At 37.2% G+C, this 22,071-nt stretch overlaps 1 protein-coding gene and 1 long non-coding RNA gene across 39 annotated transcripts in view; one reads left to right on the top strand and one right to left on the bottom strand.

Moving 5' to 3' along the window:
* The window catches only part of LOC108001007 (glutamate-gated chloride channel), a 79,085-nt gene that overhangs the window by 24,675 nt on the left and 32,339 nt on the right, over positions 1-22,071 (bottom strand). For 8 of the 38 annotated variants that reach the window (XR_009832897.1, XM_062085918.1, XM_062085919.1 and 5 more), the window contains exons 4-12: positions 20,291-20,541; positions 15,574-15,726; positions 11,498-11,562; positions 11,092-11,312; positions 10,858-10,940; positions 10,622-10,762; positions 6,434-6,526; positions 4,202-4,354; positions 3,460-3,674 (exon numbers count right to left, since the gene is read on the bottom strand). Coding sequence is in view for 37 of the 38 variants with exons in the window: in XM_062085918.1 (XP_061941902.1) it covers positions 3,460-3,674; positions 4,202-4,354; positions 6,434-6,526; positions 10,622-10,762; positions 10,858-10,940; positions 11,092-11,312; positions 11,498-11,562; positions 15,574-15,726; positions 20,291-20,541 (1,375 nt within the window). In the remaining variant the exon portion in view is untranslated. The remainder of the gene's footprint in view (positions 1-3,459; positions 3,675-4,201; positions 4,355-6,433; positions 6,527-10,621; positions 10,763-10,857; positions 10,941-11,091; positions 11,313-11,497; positions 11,563-15,573; positions 15,727-20,290; positions 20,542-22,071) is intronic. The other 30 variants (XM_062085943.1, XM_062085944.1, XM_062085946.1 and 27 more) reach the window with 7 other exon arrangements.
* Positions 11,307-19,995, top strand: LOC114577936 (uncharacterized). The gene is made up of 2 exons (XR_003698423.2): positions 11,307-13,543; positions 16,837-19,995. It is a non-coding gene; the product is annotated as an uncharacterized LOC114577936 (long non-coding RNA).

Below are 22,071 nucleotides of genomic sequence, written 5' to 3'. Positions count from 1 at the left end.
TGATTAAAAATTAACTTTTCTTTACACGACGATATCTGGGAAACCGGAAGTCTTATCGGGATGAATCAAGAAGCGTTTTAAAGAGGAAGATTCTGCGCTTCTAACGATCTCTCATTCGTTGACCGGAAGTTACTATATTTGGAGTTATAGCGATTCAAAGTTTTCTTGACTTTAATAGCGTTACATCGTGTTTAGAATAGATGATTAAAAATTAACTTTTCTTTACACGACGATATCTGGGAAACCGGAAGTCTTATCGGGATGAATCAAGAAGCGTTTTAAAGAGGAAGATTCTGCGCTTCTAACGATCTCTCATTCGTTGACCGGAAGTTACTATATTTGGAGTTATAGCGATTCAAAGTTTTTCTAATTTTAATAATTATCTTTCCTTCACGCGATAATATCTCGGGAACTGGGAGTCGCATTAAGATAAATCGAAAAGCGTTTCAAAGAGGAAGACTTCGCGCTTCTAATGATCTTTCATTTATTGACTTCACTATTTTCGAAGTTTTCCTAATTTTAATTATAAGATTTAATTGAATTTTTAAAAAAATTCTCAATTCTCTTCATCTCGAACCACCTCTTCAATTTTTTCTAATAATAAAGCGAAACATCGCGCGTACACGCAAAAAAAAAGAAAATACTTCGTTAAAGATGACGACGAGGGTGAGCGGAGGTTCAACCGAGAAAGAAAAATATGGAACGCCGTTGTCAAGGAATGAAAAATGTGAGAATAAAGAGATTAGAAAATAGGGAAGAGATCATATATCATGTAAAAAGAGCAAGAGAGGGGCAAAAGAGAGCGTGTAAAATTGTTGGAGACATGCAAATATTGCAGCCTCGATCGTACCTCGACGAGAGTACGAAATATTCGCGAAAAATCGTTCGATAATTTCCTTTCCTCGTTAAAAATTTTCAAAAATTCTTCGATCCAATTTTGCTCCTTTCGATTTTTCGAGAAAATTTTTCGTACCATCGAACGTGTGTTAACCAACCCACGAATCTCGTCGATCGTATTGCGAGATTGGGAAGGGGAATATAAGACGTAAAATCTCTTCGTATATATATATATATATATATATATATATATTTTTTGGAGAAAGAGACAAAGAATGTATACGTGTGTGTGCATGTGTATGTGTGTGTGTGTGTATATATATATATAATAACAAACCATACCACCGTGTCTTGTGCAATTCACGCCAACGAAATCACATGTGCGAGATCAACGCGATGCGAACGCGATAAAAACAAAACATTTTTCTTTCAGCGATTACTCGATATATATATATGTATATATTTAACGCGCATATATCTCGAAATATCAATTCAATATCTGAAAACTGAACCGTTTTTAAATGATTCGATTCCAGGATCCAGTTTTCCCATTTTGAAATTTTTCTATTTATTCATTTATTGCGTTCACATTGGATTAAATTTTTTTTTTTACCTGTCTTCTCCTTGTGTGTGTGTGTGTGCGCGTGTGTGTGTGTGTGCGCGTGTGTGTATCTCACGACGCTGATTTCTTTTCGAACATATACAACGATGCTTCGAAAATAGATACAAAACTTGTTCTCGCATCCGATTCCCCTTTAAAAATGGAAAAATTCATCCTTTTCCATAATCGTCTCGAATAACTGTCACAAGTAAAATTATTCAAATAATCTTCTCCATCCTTAGAGAAACAGAGAGAGAGAGAGAGAAAGGGGAGAGGGGAATAGAATTCGATAAAATTCAAAATTTTTCACCGTCTACTTTCAAAGCGCGTTGTACACACGAGGGAAGACTTTTTCGAAGGGAAGCAAACAACAGAATGGCGATCGAAAAGATGGTCGAGGCTAGGAAAAAATTTCAAAAGAGAGAGAGAAAGAAGTGCAAGCAAAAAAAAAAAAAAAACGTTGCTCACATTCATCTTTCTTAACTTGCTCACACCTCTCGTGCTTGCGCGCGAAAAAAAGAATGGAAAGAATTTTTTTTCCGACCTCGCGCATACATTATATTATTAATCGAAATACGGATGGAAAGATGCTCTGTGGATCGATTTATCGTATGTATGTATGTGTGTGTGTATGTGTGTGTAAATATCGTCTGTGCCTATGGCCGAGAATAAAAAAGAAAAAAGTAGTCCTACGGTACTACCAACTCGATTTCTACTCGAGAACGTAAATATATATATAGGGATTTCGCGTGTCAGTCGCACCAACAATGTCAAATTTCCCAATGGGCGCTTGTGTTCCCTCCCATCTATCCGGAGATCCTCTCCTCTCGTCCAAGTATCGTCGAGGAGAAATCCCCTCCCGCTCCACTTTTGAAACGCGTCCAACGGTTGGGTATGTTTCTTTCAAGCGGGGAAGGGAATGGGGATAGGAGGGAGGGGGGAAGAGAGATAATTTTTTTTTTTAATTTATTTCTCGCAGCCGATCGCTTCGATTCTTCGCGGGATCGCGAGATCGAGCTCTTCGAATTTTGGTTTTCCGCAATTTATTGTTGTTGTTATTATTATTATTATTATTATTGTTGTTATTACTATTATTATTATTATTATTGGTATGCTATGCGTGAGGGTAAGAAGGGTATATATATATATTATAATACGAACGTTAAAAGCGACCTCGTGATCGAATTCGTGGTGTAACGAATCGTATAGTTGCGAATAATTGTAACGAGATATAATAAAAGAAAAAAAAAGTAGAGAAGGAGGAGGAAGAAGAGGGAGAAGAAGAAGAAGAAGAATAAAGAAGAAAGAAGAAAAAAAATGTGGAGTCTATTGAAAGAGAGCGCGCGACAATAACCAAAGAATAGAAGAGAGAGGGAGAGAGATAACGAGTGTAAATAAAAAAGATAACGGGGCAAGGCAAGATGCGATAAAGAAACAAGATGCGATGGAAAGAAAAAGAAACAAGAATCGTGAGCCAAAACGAGTAATGGAACGAACGAATAATGGACGATTAAAGATAAGAGAAAAAAACAGGGGGGGCGAAGGGGAGGTAGAGAGACAACGAACAATCGTGATCGAGGGATGTGAGAAAACAACAAATAGTATACAGGAGTATATAACGCATAAAAAAGACGAAAAAATGTAATAAGAATCGAGGAAGCGAAGATTCTTTGAGACTCGAAGGCAATGAAGCGTCGCTCGATCAAATCGTATTATAATTTAGAACAAGAAGAAGGTGGAAAAAGAGACAAAGACATAGAAAGAGAGAGAGAGAGAGAGAATGGGAGAAATATACGTATATTAAAAAAAAAAGAAGAAAAAAAGAGAGAAAAAAGAAAAAGAGAAATGAAACAAAGAAAAGAAACGATACACTAATATAAGAGGTAGACAAAACGTATATATATATATATATATATATAATATATATATATAAAAGTGTAATATATAGAGAAAAGAATAATATGCGCGTGGTGTCGTTACGTTATGGACGACATCACGCGCATCTCGGTGTGCAAAAGTACCTGGGTGACAGGATTCTCCCCGGGGCGATAGACGACATTGTGCATCGGCCGTTTACGGCCAACGTAATTCACGCAAACGAATTCGAGCAAACTGGCGTAGATGAAGCACATACACACGCCGTCCCACACGTTCATGGCAGTTAAATTTGACACGACGGGCAGCGTAGAGCGGAAACCGTTCGATGTCGTGAAGAAGTTGAGCATCGTCGTCACACCTGTGAACACAATCGTTTTATCTCTTCTCCTTTCCTCTTCTTCCATCCTTTCAAAATTAATAATATATATATATATATATATTTTTCTCTTTTTGTACATATAATATAGTATACATCGATTTCCAGAGAAGGTTTCCTCTTTTTCTGGAAAATTGTTGTTACATTTGCTGTTGCTTAGGAACGTTTTCCTTTCGTGGCTTGGGAAAGTTGGAGATTAAACTAGAAATTTTTGATGGTATCCATCTAATCTGAGAGCGAAGTGTAGCGCTCGGCCATTTCAGAGTAGTCTGTCCCGACTTTAACGCGGGTTGCGCGTTATCTTGGAAGAAACTACGGAGAGCGTGCGAGCGATTTCTTACTTCGACCGCTCTTTTTCACTTCCGAAACTAAACTCGCCGGAAATGGGATGATGAAAATTTTCTTCGGCAAACAGCAAATGCATTTCCCCCCCCCCTTTTTTTTAAGTTTTTCCTTCTCTATGAAATTATGATCTTTTAAAATTTGAAGGAGTGAAAAAAACCGCTTACCGATCATTACTCGCGCCGGTACCGCATTCCACTCAAGCCAGAAGGTAATGAACGAGCTGGTCACCAAAATAATACCCGGGATGAAGACTGTTGTGAAGTAGAAGGCACGATCTCGTGTAAAAATCAGATCCACCTTCAGGCAGCTGTAGTTACCTACATACGTGTGTTACACATTCAAATTATCGTATCTTTTTTTTTCTTTTTTTTTTTTTTTTTTTTGCGAATGGAACAGCGAGCAATTATTATATTATAGATTGATGATCGAGCTGAACAAGCGATTACGTGTGATCGTATCCTTTCAAACTTGATATAACGATATAAACTTGATCAACTGATCGATTCATTTCCCTATACATTCTTTTCTTTTTCTTCCTTTATCTTTTTCTTTCCGTTTGAAAAGATTTGTCGAATTTCGCATCACGATTTTTTTTTTAGCTCTCCTCGCGTATATTTCTTGCCTCGACTCTCAAAGCGGCAAATACAGATTTTCTTTTTTTCTTTCTTTCTTTCTTTCTTTCTTTTTTTCTTTTTTTTTTTACGCAATGTCGCAAGTAGGCTGATGGCTCTCTTTCGGAGAAGTCAGCTTCTGACGGGGAGAAATTAAATGACAGAGAGAGAGAGAGAGAGAGAGAGAGAGAGAGAGAGAGAGAGAGAGAGAGAGAGAGGAGGAGGAAAAAAGAGAAAAAAAAATACGAAAGGAACAAGAGGTCGCTGTCGTGTCGCCAATCTTCCGCAACGAAGCTCCACATTCGCGAAAGCGTTTCAAGCCGAGCTAGATATTAACGCGTGAACGTTTAACAGGATGAAAGTTTTTCGAGGGATATTGGGAAACATATCGAGTTAACATTCAAGTTTTCAAAGTGACGTCGAATTGATTAAGGGGGGAGGGAGGAAAAATTGAAAGAAACCAAACGTGTGTGTTACACGGGAGAATGTTGTTGAAATTATTATGGATTTAATCGAAGGGAGAGGATTCGATTTGTAAAAAAGATATATCGTATGTGATGAACGAGTCGATTCTCGCCGTTCGAAATTCGACAGTTGGATGCTGTTTCTTTTCGTTCTTCATTTTTATGAAGAGAGAGAGAGAGAGAGAGAGAAAAAAAAGAAAAAAGAAAGAAAAGAAAAAAAAACGGGGAATATAACGAAGCAGAAGCGAAGCATATAGGCTAAATGATTGAAACAAATTTTCGAATCACGTCCAAACAAATAAATGGTCGTACTCGAAAACTAAACGACGTGGGTCGAATACGCTAATACGATTTACAATACGAGTTCAAATATACTAATAATCCGTCGTACGGTTCTAAAGCAACGACCCTCCGCCAAGCGATTAAATGCTCGAATCGAATCATATCTTTTACTGGGAATGATACAATACTCGTCTTCTCGAACGCGCGTGAAAAACCATTTTTAATCGCTTGACAAAGTCGTGGGCGGTACGAGGATCCTTTTACCCTTTGCATATCCACGACAGATCTGTTTCCTTTTTTTTTCTCCAATTTGGAAATTTTACAAAAAAAAAATCCATACTCGCGAGATATACATGAAATATTGCACACTCGAGTTCAATCCTACGTCGCTTATTAAGGTTGCTTAAGAATTTGAGAATAAAAAAAAAAAAAAGAAAAAAATATATTAGACGACGATTCTCCCTTTTTGTTCCCAATCAAACTCGACGAAAAAAAATATTTCTTTTCCCTTATTCTCAAGTTAATTTCAAATCACCTAATCGATTCGCCAACAATTTTCTGTCCAACCAAAGGATAAAAGCATCGCGAGTACTGTCGACTAACATGGTGTAACATCGGATCTATTATTTGGATATATAAATTGCCTCCGCAAATCCCTCTATCGTGGACAATTTGTACATTATTCTCCTCTGTATATCTTCACGCGAGTTTTTTTAAGTAATATGATTATGATAATAATAATAATAATAATAATAATAAAATACTAATAATAAAATATTATTTATAGATTACAATTTGCTCGATACTGTCCAGTGGAAGAGGATGATTTGGGAAGCAGCAACTCTGAGTATCTAAGCCTATCTCATGAGTTGGTAAGCTTGGTCCTGTCTCTCCCTTCCTTTCATACCTTATCTAAACGTATTTTCTCACGCGTTCTTCTTTCCTTTTTTTTTTTTTTTTTTTTTTTTTTAAATATTTTCTTTCTCTTTTTTTTTTTTTTTATAAGAAATACCGTTCATATCGAAGGGGAGGATTTTACCTTGCTCCTCAAATCTGCGCTGGCACAGCGAACACTTTGAGTCCCCAAACTCATCGAACTCGTCCTCGTAGTCGACCATGATCTGTCCCTCAGCTGCAACAGAACAGCCCACGATCTTCCTTCCTCTCTTCTTTTTCTATCTTTTAATTTGTTTTTTTTTTTTTTTTTTTTTTACTTTTCTTTCTCCTGTTTTCTATTTGTTTTTGTTTTGTTTCTATTTTTTGGTTTCCGTATTAATTTTTTTTTTTATTTATTTATTATTATCGCTGTTATTATCTTGCTGTCGAGGGGACGGATAAATCTTGATCTCTCATTTATTCTATCCTTCCGATTAGTTAGAAATTTCAGAAGGGAATTCAGAACGTTTAAGAAATAAAATTGAAGAATGATGAATAAATCGAAACTAGTTCTTTTTTTTTTTTTCGAAAAGTGAGCCGTACTTGCGTGTGAATGTAAAACGAGAAAATGAAAAAAAGAAAAAAACATAAACCATAAAATACTTGTGTATAAGCTTAATTTGAATTACGAGATTTGACACTATAAAGCTCGGTCGAATCGATTAAAAATTAAAAGCCCGCGTATCTCCATCATCGAACGTACGCTCGAAAATGAGAGAGAGAAAGAGAGAAAGAGATAGAGAAAAAGAGTGAGTGAAAGAGAGAGAGAGAGAAAGAGAGAGTGAAAGAGAGAGAGAGAGAAAGAGAGAGACATTAATAAAGTCGCCATTTCGATCGAGTTCCATTTCAGTCGAATTCTTCGCGATCCGCGAATCCGAATTGAAGCTGCGACAAAGAAAAAAACTGTGTACACACGGAAAGAGTGAGGTCGAGCAAAATGTTCCACGGCAAGATCTATCCGTCCTCTAACCATACGCGGCCCGATTATATACCTCGTCGTTTTCTTATTTTCTTATTTTTTATTCTCCTTTTCTATCTCTATATATCAATTTTGGCACGGATCTCGAACACGAATATATCCGAATTGAAACGAGCACAGAGGAAATTTAATCGTTGGGCTAACTAGACCAAGCATTACCCGCATACCGCCATGGTTGATCCTTTCAGGGTAAAGGAACGAAACTCGAGATATATATATATATATATATGTACATATATATATTTATATATATCGTTTATTTTTTTCATCTATATTGCAATTTATATCCCTGTTCAATCTCATCAGTGACCAATTTCTTTTCTCAAGTACCATCGAACGTATCGAAATTTGTCTGGGGAAGGGTGGGGGAAGCAGAGAATAAAGAGAAACACTCTGCCTCTCTGCGAAAACCTGAAAACGAAAACGATCTTTCACCTTGTTTTTTTTTTTTCACGTGTTAATTCGGTTAGATTATATATATATATATATATTTTTTTCTCTCTCCATGATTATTCGGATCAAAAGTGAAAAGAAGTGAATCTCACTCTCGCAAAGCTGCAAAAGGTATCAAATCATCATCATCATCATCATCATCATTATCATCACGCTTTCGACAAATACGTTCAAGCTTTTTTTTTTCCACTAGCTGCGAAAGCTGCTTTCGAAGAGCTTAATAAGCGGTCAAAGTTAACGAAACAATTCAACAGCTCAAAAACAAGATATTTCATATATATATATAAAACTTGTTAATAATAATTAATAACTAAGTAGTAGCGTGGAGTAATACATTCTCTTTTTCTCTAACCTATACACACACACATATATATATATATATATATATATATATATATATAAAATATAAGAAAACAAATTTTTTAATTTCAAATTATAATAATCGTTTCATCAAATCGACCGATCGATTACACTTGTGTCCCGGCAAAGCGACGAGAGAGATTCGCGTCTACGTAACATGTTCCATACATAGTTCGTACGTTAAAAAAAGAAGAAGAAAAAAGAGAAAAAAAAGAAATAATAATAACTCGCGACGACACGACGGTGCGAGGAGCAGAGAGTATAGAGGAGGGAGGAGAGGGAAGGGGAACGGGAGGAAGAAATGATGGTGGCTAGAGGACGGTTAGAGGACGTCAATAATAATAATAACGATAACAATACTATAATATAATAATAATAATAATACCAGGTCACTGAAAAAAAACTGAGACCTCACCCCAAAAGCAAACCACGGCGGGCTCGGTTGTAAAGCGAGACAGGAACCAAGGTTGCCAATATGCAGTTTTCTAGAGGATCGTAATATTATCTAGATAGGTATATATACACACACACACACACACATATATATGTATATATATATATATATACATCTAAATATGTCAATATAAAGATATATATATATATATATATATGTGTATATATACACGTAGAGAAAGAGAAAGAAGACATATGCGATACAATACAAAAAACGTATCTACGTATCTATCAACAAGAAACAAGAATTAGGAAACAAAAGTTAATATTTTTTTTCTCTTTTGTTTTTTTTTTTTTTTTTTTTGTAGTTTCTGCTAAGTCGCATGCAGAGTTTTTTTTTTCTACTTTCCTTCCAATCTTTTTCTCCGTATAACTCCTTAACGCGTGTACAACGATTATTTTGGTGGAAAGATGGATAAAGCATACTCGTTCTTAAAACAGTTATCGATGTTCCTCTTTCTTTAATTCTGAAGAAATTTTCGAGCCTACAAACCCGTAAAGAATATAAAGCGAACAATACAAACGATTTCACGAACGAACTTTTCACGTACGAAGCACAACCTATCGAGAGTGCGAATATATATATATGTTTGAGAAATACTGACTCGTTTTAAAAAATATTCTAATACTCGCATCCTTTTTTTTTTTTTTTTTTTTTTTTACGTCGAAGTCGATGCGGTGCAAGATCAAAGCAATATCGAAAAAGTAGCAAAAGTTACATCGATGTGCATGGCGCATGCATTGCAACTTACCTGTGCTTGTGGATTTTAAAACGAATCGCGTTTCGAAATCGGAGCCAATGTTATTTTATTTACACCGTTGAGAGAGTGTGAGATGCGAAGAGAGGATAGAGAAATGAATTGGCAACAAAATCGGAACAACGGAATGAAAATTATAATCGTTAAATATCCGTTATATGTACATAGATCGAAAAGAGGGATCGAGAAAAAAAAAAGAAGAAGACGAGTAGAGAAAATTTCAAATCCCTTGCGAGACGTCTGCTAAGAGAAAGCTCGCGCGATCGAATCGAAATCAAACAAAAGACGATGTTAAAGGGAATGACAGATTGGAGAAAGATGAATAATGTTAGGAATTTTTTTCAGGAATTCATTCAACCTGTTCGTTCAAATAATTCTCTTTTAAACGATTCCTGGGTATTTACGGTTTCCAAATGTTTTATCTTCGAGAGGAATGGAATTAAAACGTTACTTTCACCTTTTCATTTCTCATTCGATTTTCACCATCATCTTCTCTCGACAAGTTTTCTAATATGGCAAAAAAAAACTATTTGTACAGAGTTCGAGAAATCGATCGAACCGTCCCGAAAGTTTATCCTTCTTATCTCATTCTGCAACGGACAAAATATCTATTTTAAATTGCAACGTATATAGAAAATTAATTGTAAACGCTAAGTCGCAGTTGATAGTCGAGGTTGTGCAACTTTCGAGATGACCCAACCAACGAGAAATATTGGCAGTCGGTGATCGACTAATCAGTCGAGTATAAAATAGACAATAAAAAAAAAGAAATAAATAAATAAATAAATAAATAAAAATAAAGTTGAACTCGAGTATATTCGAGTGCGTATACAAGCGACACTAAAATCGTTTTCGTGGGCTAACGAAATGGCCGTGTTCGGTGCATTGCAACACAGTACAGAAGCGTGTCATTTAAAAGGATGCAATAAAAATCATCAAAAAAAGAGAGAATCGATAACGAATAGAAAATGATATATATAATTTCAACGGTATTTTTTCCTTTTTTTTTTCATCTCATTCAATTTATATTTCGATAGATCCCTAACGATGAGTTTCTAATAATCAAGTTAATATATTCGTATCATCGTGCAGTTGAAACAGCTTTTTCTCGGCGAATTGAAAAAAAAACGGAATCTTCGAAAAACACGATTGTCAAAACTGAACGGTGATACTCGAAATATATTTCAACAATCATTTCGCCTTTAAGATCGTCTTCCAACGATCTTTTCTTATTAATTAATTCACGTGTTTCTTCCTTGTCGAACGAACCGTTTACCCTACAACTCACCTCTCCAGCTTACTTTGATCGGACACGTGATTGTCTGGTTCTTAATGAGGTATGCGTTCAACGACGTTAGACTAGGACTCTTCCGCAACGTACCCTCGTCATTCTTCCACACGTACGTGATCGCCGTTTGTTCGTACGATACTGAAAACGAAGATGAAGCATATCGATTATTAATTTGAAGCGATAAGAAAATAGTATATGTGTGTATATATATATATATATACATATTCACTTACTGCTCTCGATCGCAAATGAACACAGTGGGTCATCGAAGGGGAAGATATTGAGTCTACCCTGGCAGGACAGGATGAGATGACGCCTGTGAAGTCAAGCCAAGTTTTCAATGACGTACATTCGCGACATATATAATAATAAATAATTGGAAATGAAAACAATCGTATCCTCGAACTGAGAAACGCGTCGAAATAAATAAAATGGAATTATATTATTAAAAATAAATAAAACAATACCTCATAAGATAGTTGACCGTGCCGTTGCGATATATACGTAGGGCAAAGTGAACAGGTATGAGCGGGTCCTTGAAGTCTCCGTGCATTATGAAGTACGTGTCCGGCAACCAGATATCATCGTAATGATGAATCGCGTTCAAGAATTCATATTGCGACCGGTTGCTATATCGTAATCGCGGGTCGTACCATTGTTGTTGCAGCAAGAACTCCACCTCGTATTTCTGTCGATCAAAAACAACAGGGGGAGGGATAAATCGTTTATAAATTCGTTTATAATGTATTTCAACGGTTTTGGTGCACCTCTCGTGTGTCCTAATGATGTAAAAATGTGTCACGCGTGCATCGTTTATTTATTCCGTGTCTTGGGCGTGATGAAATGATTATCGAGAGAAAAATGTTCAATTACCAAACTGGACTCGTCTGGGGAAGCCAAACTTAGCAACAGCACGCTCACGTTCACGGTCAAGGTTCCTGGAACACAGTGCACCATTGAAATTAAAGTTCACCAGGCGTCTCGTTCGAAGCGGTTCATCAAGAAGAGCACGCTAATTCGAAAGAAAACATTCTTCGGAGGGGAGACATCTCGCGTCGGGAAAGGAATAATTAGATAACTTTTTTCAAATTAAACATCGTTTGCATAAATATCGATATTTATCGATCGCGAGATTTTCGAGTCGCGTTCTTTCGGAATAAAAGTTTCAAAGTTAAAATTTTCGGTTTAAATTCGATATCTGTACCACAATATTTAAAGATCGTTTTAAAATGAAACCACTATTTATGAAGGAATGCACAATTTTCAAGCATTTCAGGTTGAGAATCACAGGAGTCTTGTTTAAATGTACAAAATAACCAGTAGAATATTAGCGACTGCGCATGATGATGTTTCTAACGTATTTCGTAGCTCGACGTTTCTGATTGGTCGATTTGGTAGACCAATCATAAACCTCGAAACTTTTATTTCAAAAGAACACGGTTCATACTCGAAAACCGGAACGATATATCGATTTAATTTATTTGAAGCAGTGGCAAAAAGCAAAAAAAAATAATCTCGATTCTTTCCCTGACTCGAGCGAGTGTGATTTCTAAAAATACAAATCACGTGGTCGATCAACGTATGGTATTATCCGACCAATTAAACTCGATCTCAAAAATTAACATATTTTTCTCTCTCTACGCGAGCGTAAGCCAGATTACTGTTATTGCGTAAGCGTAATTAGAGCCATGCTGTGCACATGCCGCGACTAAATTCATGTTTTTGTATTTCGTGTGAAAAGCACGCAAACTCGGAGAGTTAGGACTCGAAGAACCGGTCGTCGAAGAGGCGCGACACAACGATGTGACGTTCGATAGAGAAAGAGGATCGCTCGCAAAACAGATAACGGAAACGGGAAACGGAAACGGAGATAGAATTGGGAACGGAGGAGCGAAAGGAAACGAAAGTGATCGTTGCTGCGATGCTCAAACTGCGCGTTTCAATTTAGTTTGCCACGTCTAATCGATAATGTAGGATTGTGAAGTATCCTTCGAGTGAAACGGCCAATTACCACGTGTGTCATGCGTCCTAACGAGTCCCAACCACCGATTCGATAATTTGCCAACACATTCAACTACGAAAAAGAAAGATACGTGAGAGACCGCGAGTGTGTATATGTACGTGTGTATGTGTATGTGTGTCTATTTAAAGTACGCCGATGTGTGAGATATACGGTGGGTGGAAATATGGAATAAGGATGGAAGTATAGTGATTATTCAGAAATCGTATCGACGATCGAGGAACAGTCTGTTGGCACCAGCTATCTTTTCGCACCGAATTTACGAAAAATCTGTATACGTTATCTTACGAGAGAACATTCGTCTAACCTGATTTTAATTAAATCCGTACGTCCATAATATGAATTATTATTGTTTCTTTTTTCCAATCAATCTTCGATTCTTTGAACAATTTCTCTCGGAAACATTTTTTTTCAACGAGGGTAGAGATTAAAAAAAAAAAAATACCGATGTTTAGAAATAGAATATTTGAATTATTAAAATTATAACGCATTACATACTCGCAAAATACTCGCAAATTTCGTGTAAAATAGAATTAAAATAGAAAATAGAATCGTCGCTTTCGATAAAATGATACTCGTTCCCGCGCACAAGACTCGAAGAATTTCGCGACCGAAATCTATCTTTTCAGCTATAGTTATAACTCCGCTTTCGAAATATATATATTCGCACATTTCAATTACGCTGCAATGAAAAATAGAAAAAAAAAAAAAAAAAACAAAATCGATCGACGCGTTAGCGAACACAAAGCTAGTTTTTTGATAACAACCGGTGTGTGTATGTGTGTATGTGTGTATCATTATGCCGATGAACGAGCATTAATCGGTGGGGCACATCGAACACGAACCGGACTAAAGAAAATAACGTTAGATATTTAACGTTGTGTATCTTGCGTCGGTCGGTAAGCACAATTTTTACGTCCTTTTAACACGAATGTCTCGTTTCGAGTTTCGCGACTACCAACAATGTTGTTCTTTTTTTTTTTTTTCTGCATTCGACTTTCTCATGCTGTTCGATTCTCGCGATAGAAAGGATACGAACACGTTTGACAGTGAAACTCTCGCGAGTTTATATTTTTCTGTGGATACCGAAAGTCGAGAACGGAAATTACCATTCTGAATAGTAGTATCCATTGTGGAAATTATCGATATCCTTTGCGCAGCTTTCATTTTTTTTCATCAAAAAAATAGAATTATTTTTCGCCGAGTGCTGAGATATTTGTCGATACGTTCCGTTTTTTTAGAATGATCATCATGACGTATCGATAGACAGTCGAATGAAAATCGAGAATGAAAATTATCGATAATCATTTTCAATCACACTTTGTTCAAATTATATTTTTCGCCCGTAGATAATTGCGCTCAGATTAATTATCGATAATTTCTATTCTCGATAATTTATTTGTCACCACTTCATCATCCATTTGCGTGAAAATACTCTTATACAAGTATTATTTTTTACTACGTTCAAAGTGAAAATTGAACCGATAAACAACTCCGTTGGAGTTATTTCTTTTATCAATGGATAAGCTGAGAATAATTATCGGTAATTTCCATTCTTGAGGGTTATCCGTCACCAGTGGATAACCCCGTCGAGAGTGGGAATTATCGATAATCACTTTCAGCGCGAAAAAAAAAATACCCCGGAGAATTATTTTTGCATGGATGAATTCAGAGTGGAGAGCAAGAACACAATAGTCAAGTCGCACTGAACGCGGCGAGAGATAAGCAAGCGGTTTGTCACCCCCCACCTCCTTCCCTCTCCACTCTCAACGCAGCGTCCATTTGCAAAAGATACATGTGTACTCTCGAGAACGACTCTTGAGAATTTCACTCTCAAATGGATTCACACTCAACAACACGTTGATTGAACAGAATTCTGTCCCGTATATTTTCAGTCGAGTATATTCTGATTGTGCGTGTGTTTTTTTAAAATCAAATAATGGAAGGTTTAGGTCGAACAACCTTTTTTATTTCTTTACGCTCGGATCGTTCGGATCTCGAACCATCCGTTCAAGATCCGACCCATTTAATCTCTCGAGCAAGAGAACCGAACTCGAGTCTCTTCTTTTTTTTCTCTCTCTCTCTCTCTCTCTTCTTTCTTTCAAACGCGAAACCAAGAACCAAAATAAGCATTCAAAGAGCAAGACCCTTCTTTCTCACGGGAGTATCGAGAACGGAAATAACGTAATCCCGATAAAAAATCGATCGACCTATAAACCCTCGTACGAAAATTCGACTTGCAACCCATTCAGGATTTATAGTATCGATGATATTTTTTTCGATCGGCGAGATGTCTGTTATTGGATTCGTGTACGTTTAAATAATACGGTAAAAGTTAAATCGACAGGAGGAGGATTCGTTCTTAGCATCGTTGCATTGCGCAAATTTTCCTCGACAGATCGTAAAATTCATGGAAATTTTTATTTTATTTTATTTCTCGATTTCTTCTTTTTCTCTTTTATTCTCTTCTATTCTTCGTTTGACGAAATACAAAAGCCCCTCACCTCCAAAAATGATTCACTGGATCGTCAAAATTTAATGGTTATTACATAAAACGGACAATCATTTTATCGGTTTTAAAATCACGACATTAAATAACAAACAACATTAAATAACAAACAACGAACTAAAAAGGGAACTTCTCGGTTAGAATTAAATCAAATTTCGATTCGAAATAAATAATAAAAAAAAAAAATAGAAATATTCGAAAGAGACGTTCGATCAGAATTACATATTCCATAAATCCTTCTCCTTTTGAATCGTCCAACTTTTACCGCACATCCAAGAACAAGTAGAAGAAAAAGCAAGTACATGTATAATATCCGCGCGAAGAAACTGAATGGGTCGGGTCGTATGAAAGAATCGTGGTGGTTCTTAATTATTTCTCTAGACGAGATTACGAGAGAAGTAAAAGCAGAAAAGGACGGACCGCGAAGGTGGGTGCGAAGGTGTTGGTGCGACGTGTAGTGGTTATTGTTCTGGTTCTTGTACTGGTTCTTGGGGTCGTTAGAGGAGGTCGACGACCGGTTCGACAGGCCGGTGGCGTCACCAGGCCATCGCATTCCGCAGCAGAAATCCGCATCTGTAACACCCAACAACCCTTGCCCACGTCTCATCCTTTTTCTATCTTCATCAATCTAACTGTTCGATCCTGCGCTCGTTGTCTATTCGTTCTTCTTTCGCTTTTTTTTTTACATTATTTCATTATTTTGCAGCACAATTGCGACAAAACAACTAATGCGATAACGCATAGAAATAATAATAATAATAATAAGAACAAAAGAAATTCAAGGAATGCATGGAACACGGTTCTCTTGAAAAAAGATTTATTTCGATATCCGTTGTGCATTGCAAAAATTCATTTTATGCTTCTTTCTTTTTTCTTTTTTTGTCTTTTTCGTTTCAACACGACAAAAACTCGACAAATAGCTTTTTACGAGCGACACGTTATTCGATCGAACAGCAAAGAGAATAACAACGGGAATGTGAAGGTTGTATATTACATTTCGTTAGAGTTTCAGTGTTGTGAATTTCTGTGACACCCAACAACTCTTGCCCACGTCTCATCTTATTTTTTTTTCCTTTTTCTTTCTTTTTTTTTTCCTTTCTCGCGATCACCTGTCATTATCCGCCTGACGAAATTATCCATCTAACAACGACGAGTAATTCCCTCGTGATTCGAGAAATTTAATCGAATACATTTCCATTGTTTTTCAAATTTTACAAAAATGTGCGTCGATTCAAGCAATCGATAAAGGGTGCGTTAATAGATTTCCAATTAATTGTCACGTCACTATATCTTGCCAAATTTTTCGCGAAGCATAACCTTAAAAGCATCGAACGTTCTTACCTTTTCCACAAATAATACGAATAATCAATTCAAAAAAAAAAAAGTAAAAAAGAAAAGATAGAAAGAAAAAGTGACAAAAAGGAAGGAAACGAAATGAAAAAAAATAATATATATATATGTATAAATCGAATTTGAAAACGAAATTTCGAAGAAGCCTTGCAAAAAAAAAAAATCAAACTTACACCGAAGAAAAGTCAACTACAGTTGCGAGTTCGTGCCTCGTTCGTTTGTCGACGCTCCTTCACTCCATACTCGTTTCTATCCACGATTCCTTATTTTTCCTTCGTTCGTTACTTCCTTCTTTGCCACGTAAATAATAACAAGTCTCGCGTTTCATTTCAGAGAGAAGAGAGTGGTTAGCGAGAAACAAGCAATCGACGACAGTGGCGCCTCTTTTGTCGCCTCAATTGGAAAACGGTTCCGTGGCGGACGAAAGCGAGGGAGACACCGACGATGCACACACGCGATTTCGAAACCTCGCTTTCCTTCTCGCATCCGCTCTGTGAACAAACGAGGTGCCGGCGCTCGAGGGCGTCGTGGCAACTTTCCACGTTTCCTCCAATAGGGGATTCTTTTGTCACGAGTTTCTCTCTGAAAAGATGAAACGTTGCCTTTCCGGATAGCCGCTTTACACGGAAAAAAAAAGAAAGTAAAAAAAAAAAAAGAAAAAATAAAAAATCACTTGTGTCGAAATATTAGTTTATTAACTGATCGGTATCACGTGACACTTCGAGCTCTTCGTCGCATTGCTTATTAATAGACTATATGGACTTTTACGACATAAATGAATAATATTATATATTTTTCTTTCGATATTAATTCGTATTTGTACGATAATATTACAAGTAATTTGTTAAGAAGAATAATTAAGAATTTATTAATTTTATAAAATTTAATCAATTTTCACGAAACTTTGATAAATCATATGATTATGTAATTTTAATTTTTTTCTTATCTTTTCTTCATATTGTAAAATTAAACATGGCCAAGATGTACATTCTCATCGAACGTGTTAATTACTTAACTACTATTGTATTTTGAAATTGGATCAAGTGAATTTGCACGTGTCAATTTAGAATAGATATTTATGCTCGCCTCATCCAAAGTCGCACCAATATTATTGTACTTCAAACGTATCTCGAACATCTGCATACTTCGGGCACGAGATTTGGCACGTAACAAGCGTTTCCATCGCGAACATCTTGGCATAGCGGGCCTCTTCAGGAATGTTTAATTAATATTGCTTAGTTAAATTGCATCAAAGTTACGTGTTGGCCGAGAAATCAAGAATTTAAAAATGTTTCAAAAATACAATAACGAATTTCAAATTTTTTCGAATCATACTTCGTTTCACTTATCCATATTATCCTTACTTGTTCGAGATTAGAGAGGAGACGATTTTTCTCGATTTATTCGCCTTGTTAATTTTTTTTTCTTCTTATTTTACGATCGATCGAAAATCTTCTTCGACAAAATTAATCAATTATAATTTATCCAATTACACGTATAATAATATATCTCGCTATTATTTTCGCGACATCGGTTTAATCGTTCAACACGTAAAAAACTTGGACAATTACAGATAATTCCGGGTGTAACAAAAACACTGCTAATCGGAGAAAACACGTTGAATTATCGAGAAACGATCGACGGATATCGTGGATATCGAGAATGAGAGTGAAGAATTGCTCGAAGAACAAACAAAGGCGTACAAATCGTACAAAACTACTGTACATAATTATTTCGAGTGAGTTTGCTTACGCGTGCTAGCTGCAAACTACTAGAGCTGGCATCGCAACGATCTTTTTAACCGTAATCTCTGCCTCTGAATTTAAATTACAAGCCTCTCCCTACAATGCAAAAAGCTCGTCCAAGCGGAATTCGTTCCTCGTGTAAAGAGAAACGAATGGCCGAATTTAGGCGGATCCGTTTCGGTTTTTTGCTCTCCCTTCCTTCCTTCCTCCCCCCTCTCTTGCCTCCTCCTTGCTCTCTCTTCGAATCCACGTCGCTCGTCGGCCAGAAAATAACCAATCCGGTTCCAAGATACGCGGACGCGTATCGAAAACAGTTTCTCTCTTGTTTGTTTAAATGATTAATCGGCTGGAGCCAAGTCAATTTACGTTTCGAGCGAATCTCTCCCGTGTTTATCCATCGGTTCGGGTTCACATAAAGCGTGGTCGCAAATATTTTCACGTGACGCGGGAAACACGGTCGTAAACTTTATTGCTTAATTTTTCTCGACTGTTCGCTTTGTTAATTTTCGATAATTAAAAGGGAGACGGATAGGACGGTTAAAAAATTTTTCGTCATTAAATCGAATCGAGGAAGATGAACAGCAAAAAAATAGGCAAAATACTCTCACTCTGTTCCATCTGTTCTGCCGTTACATTCTGAAGCATAATAAAGAATAAAGTTACTTCGATAATTTTTTGTTCAAAGCAATAATAATAATAATAATTGCAAATAATCGTGATGCGAAATTGTCGAGTTTATGTATTATAAAAAGCTGATCGATTGTAATAATTACGAGGAATAAATGTTACTTAAGCGTAATTAAATAATTAATATCGCTTAAACTTTCCTATCCGAAAGTTTTAACTTTTTCAACGGAGTTAAGCCGCTTAATTCTGTCTCGCGTGCACACGTTGTTATTATTGGATAAAATTCTACGATGGAACGACGATGGTTTTACAGCCTATTGACGTAAAGCCTCTCGATCAAACAAATTCGTTAGTCCATATACTTTACAATTCACAACCCATCGCCAGTGTGAAATCATTCTATTTCTGTCTCGACACGCGCATCATTGACCTTTATCACCTCAATTCGATCCGTCTTCCCGTTTATCTCTCTTCTTTATCGACCGATCCACCGTGTCGACGTTCGATGACAGGCTTTACACTCATATCGACAAATTTTTTTTTTTTTTAATTATCTCCATCTTTGTCACTGTCCCCTCTGCCAATAACAACAACGCGCGTGACAACAGAGGAAACGCGTGGAACAGAGAGCACTTTCAAACGCAAATACGCGAATTCGTACGATGGATTAAAGCGTTATCCTCATTTTCTCGAGAGGAAATCCGCGGTCGATGACGAGAGAGGTGGAATTCGATTTTCCAAAGCTGTATTCGTAAACAGTGATGGAGAGGCGGCATCGGTCAGACGGGTCGCCCCATTCGGCCAGTTTCGTCACTTCGGTATCGAAACGGATCAGATCTCTCTCTCTCTCTCTCTCTCTCTCATTCATACCCTTTTCTTTCACTCCATCTCCATCCTTCTTATTACTTATTATTTTTAACCTCTCCCCCCTCCTTTTATATCATTCCAACTCTCTTTCTCTCATATTCGTATTCATCGACAAGCGCAACTCTTTCGTTCTACTTTCATAACGATCTTTTCAAGCAAAAACGCGCAAACTCAGTCGACGCAGGCACGCAACGCACGCGAAGTAGTAAGTAAGTAAGTAAGTAAGTAAGTAAGTAAGTAAGTAAGTAAGTAAGTAAGTAAGTAAGTAAGGAAAGAAAAGGAAGCGAGGGGAGGAAAGAGAAGGGAGAAGGAGGATATAAAAGTAAGAAAGAAAAAAAAGAACAAGAAAAAAAGAAAAGAAAAAAAAAAGAAAAAAGAAAGAAGGTGGGGTAAAAGAGAAAGATCGAGTCTCACTTTCACACTCAAAATTTTAACTCTCTCTCTCTCTCTCTCTCTCGTTTTTCCCTCTTCTCATGCCAATTTTTTTCTCTCTTTTATATATATCTAGCTTCATATGATTTTTCAGGTCGATTTCTAATATAGAGTACCCTTTTGACGAGGGGTGAGCAGTGAGCTGTGGTTGTGTGGTGCTGTATGGTGGTAGCGGTGCCGGTGGTGTTCGAGGTGCTCTGGATGATGAGGGTCATTGGGTACGAGGTGGTCAGGGGTGTAGTCGTCTTGGCGGGTGTGGGGCGGGGGCCTCAGTGTACCTTGGACCGGGGGTAGAAGCCGCTTGTCGTAACGGGTCGACAGCAGCAGGTTGTCCAGGATCTCCTTGTCCGACTTGCCGTCCTCGAAGCTGCAACACAACGTATTGTAGCTAGCCCCGAAAAATTATTACCGGATCCACGATGATCATTTTTTTTTCCTTTCCTTTTCTTTTTTCCCCCCTCCCCTTTTTCCTCTCTTTCTCAATCTCTCTCTCTTTCTCTCTCATGTCCTTTCCTTTCTCTTTTCCTCTCCTTTTCTCCAGGATATCGAGCCTCCCCCTCTCTTTCTCTCTCTTTTTCTCTCCAGCCACCTCGAAGGTCGATCGATCCCCGATCGATTCCAATCTCTCGCGAATCTTCACCTTCGAGGCGACACATCGAACATATAGGTTCCCCCCTCCCTCCTTCGTTGCGATTGTTAAAAAGTTAAAAATTCTCGTTCCCTTTCGTGTGTCTCTCTTCTCGTTCAATTGTTACGCAACAAGTATCAAAAAACGATCTACGGGAATTATTTCCAAGAAGTTAATACGCAGCTTTCTAAACTATTATATTATATTATATTATATATATATATATATGTATATATATCTCTTTGCAACACGCTAATTAATAACTGTTCTGTTGCTTCGATCGTGACTACATCAACGATCACAAGCTAGGAATCCAAACTTGTCTACACGATATACTAAACGACGTACGATGCAATCGAACGAATAGGACGCCGATCGAGGGAGAAAGTATTTTGTCGTTCTGTCGTCGATTATATCTCGTCAAATTTCGAGCCGAATCGAACCGAGCCGTATATCGAACCAACACGCGCAAAGAGCACGGAAGATTTAGTTTTACGAGTGGCGACGACGATGACGACGACTAAGCGAAATTTACGATCCGAGAAGTTAAAACGAAGTTCGACCGTGAGCGAAACACTCTACACTCCTTCCTTCTCGACCGGCGTCCCACGATTAATAAAACGAAGACAAGTTTGCACAATATCGAATGTAAAACAAGTAAATAATAAGAGCCTTCGAACATGAAATCTAGGCGACATTAGTAGCGGCGACCTCTATTTCCGAGGGTGACGAACAAGGCTTTCTCTCTCTCTCTTTCCATTCAATCCTCTTTTCGATTCTTCCTGAAAAGGAAAGATAGATAGAAAAGATAGAACTTGCCGGGGGACAAGAAAGTGAAAAATAGATTAGCTCGTCACCCCCTCTATTCTATATTTCCATGCACGATTCGTCGAATTGATCGAATCTTAATCATCGAATAATAATAAATACTCTAATAAATTCGCTATATAATGTCGCCCTCTCGATCCTATCACAAGCAACACAATGTTCTACACTCTAGTAATAGTAGCGACCTCTTCCCTTCTCGATACCGAACATTCCATGGTAAAGAAACTTCAAACTTATCGATCGAACAGATCCGTTCGACGAAGCTAGGAAGGCTAACCAAACTTACGCATATTGCTCGTTTATTCGTTATTAAAAACGTATCGGGAAGTTAAGAGAAGTAGCTTGGACGAAGTCGAACAGATTGGTTAATTATCATGTGTGTATACGTGTATGTATGTGTGTGTGCGCGTGTGTGTACGTAGTGTATATGTATATGCGTGT

Source organism: Apis cerana, linkage group LG15, assembly GCF_029169275.1.
Source record: "Apis cerana isolate GH-2021 linkage group LG15, AcerK_1.0, whole genome shotgun sequence".
Taxonomy (NCBI): domain Eukaryota; kingdom Metazoa; phylum Arthropoda; class Insecta; order Hymenoptera; family Apidae; genus Apis; species Apis cerana.
This window is presented reverse-complemented; position numbering and strand designations above follow the sequence as displayed.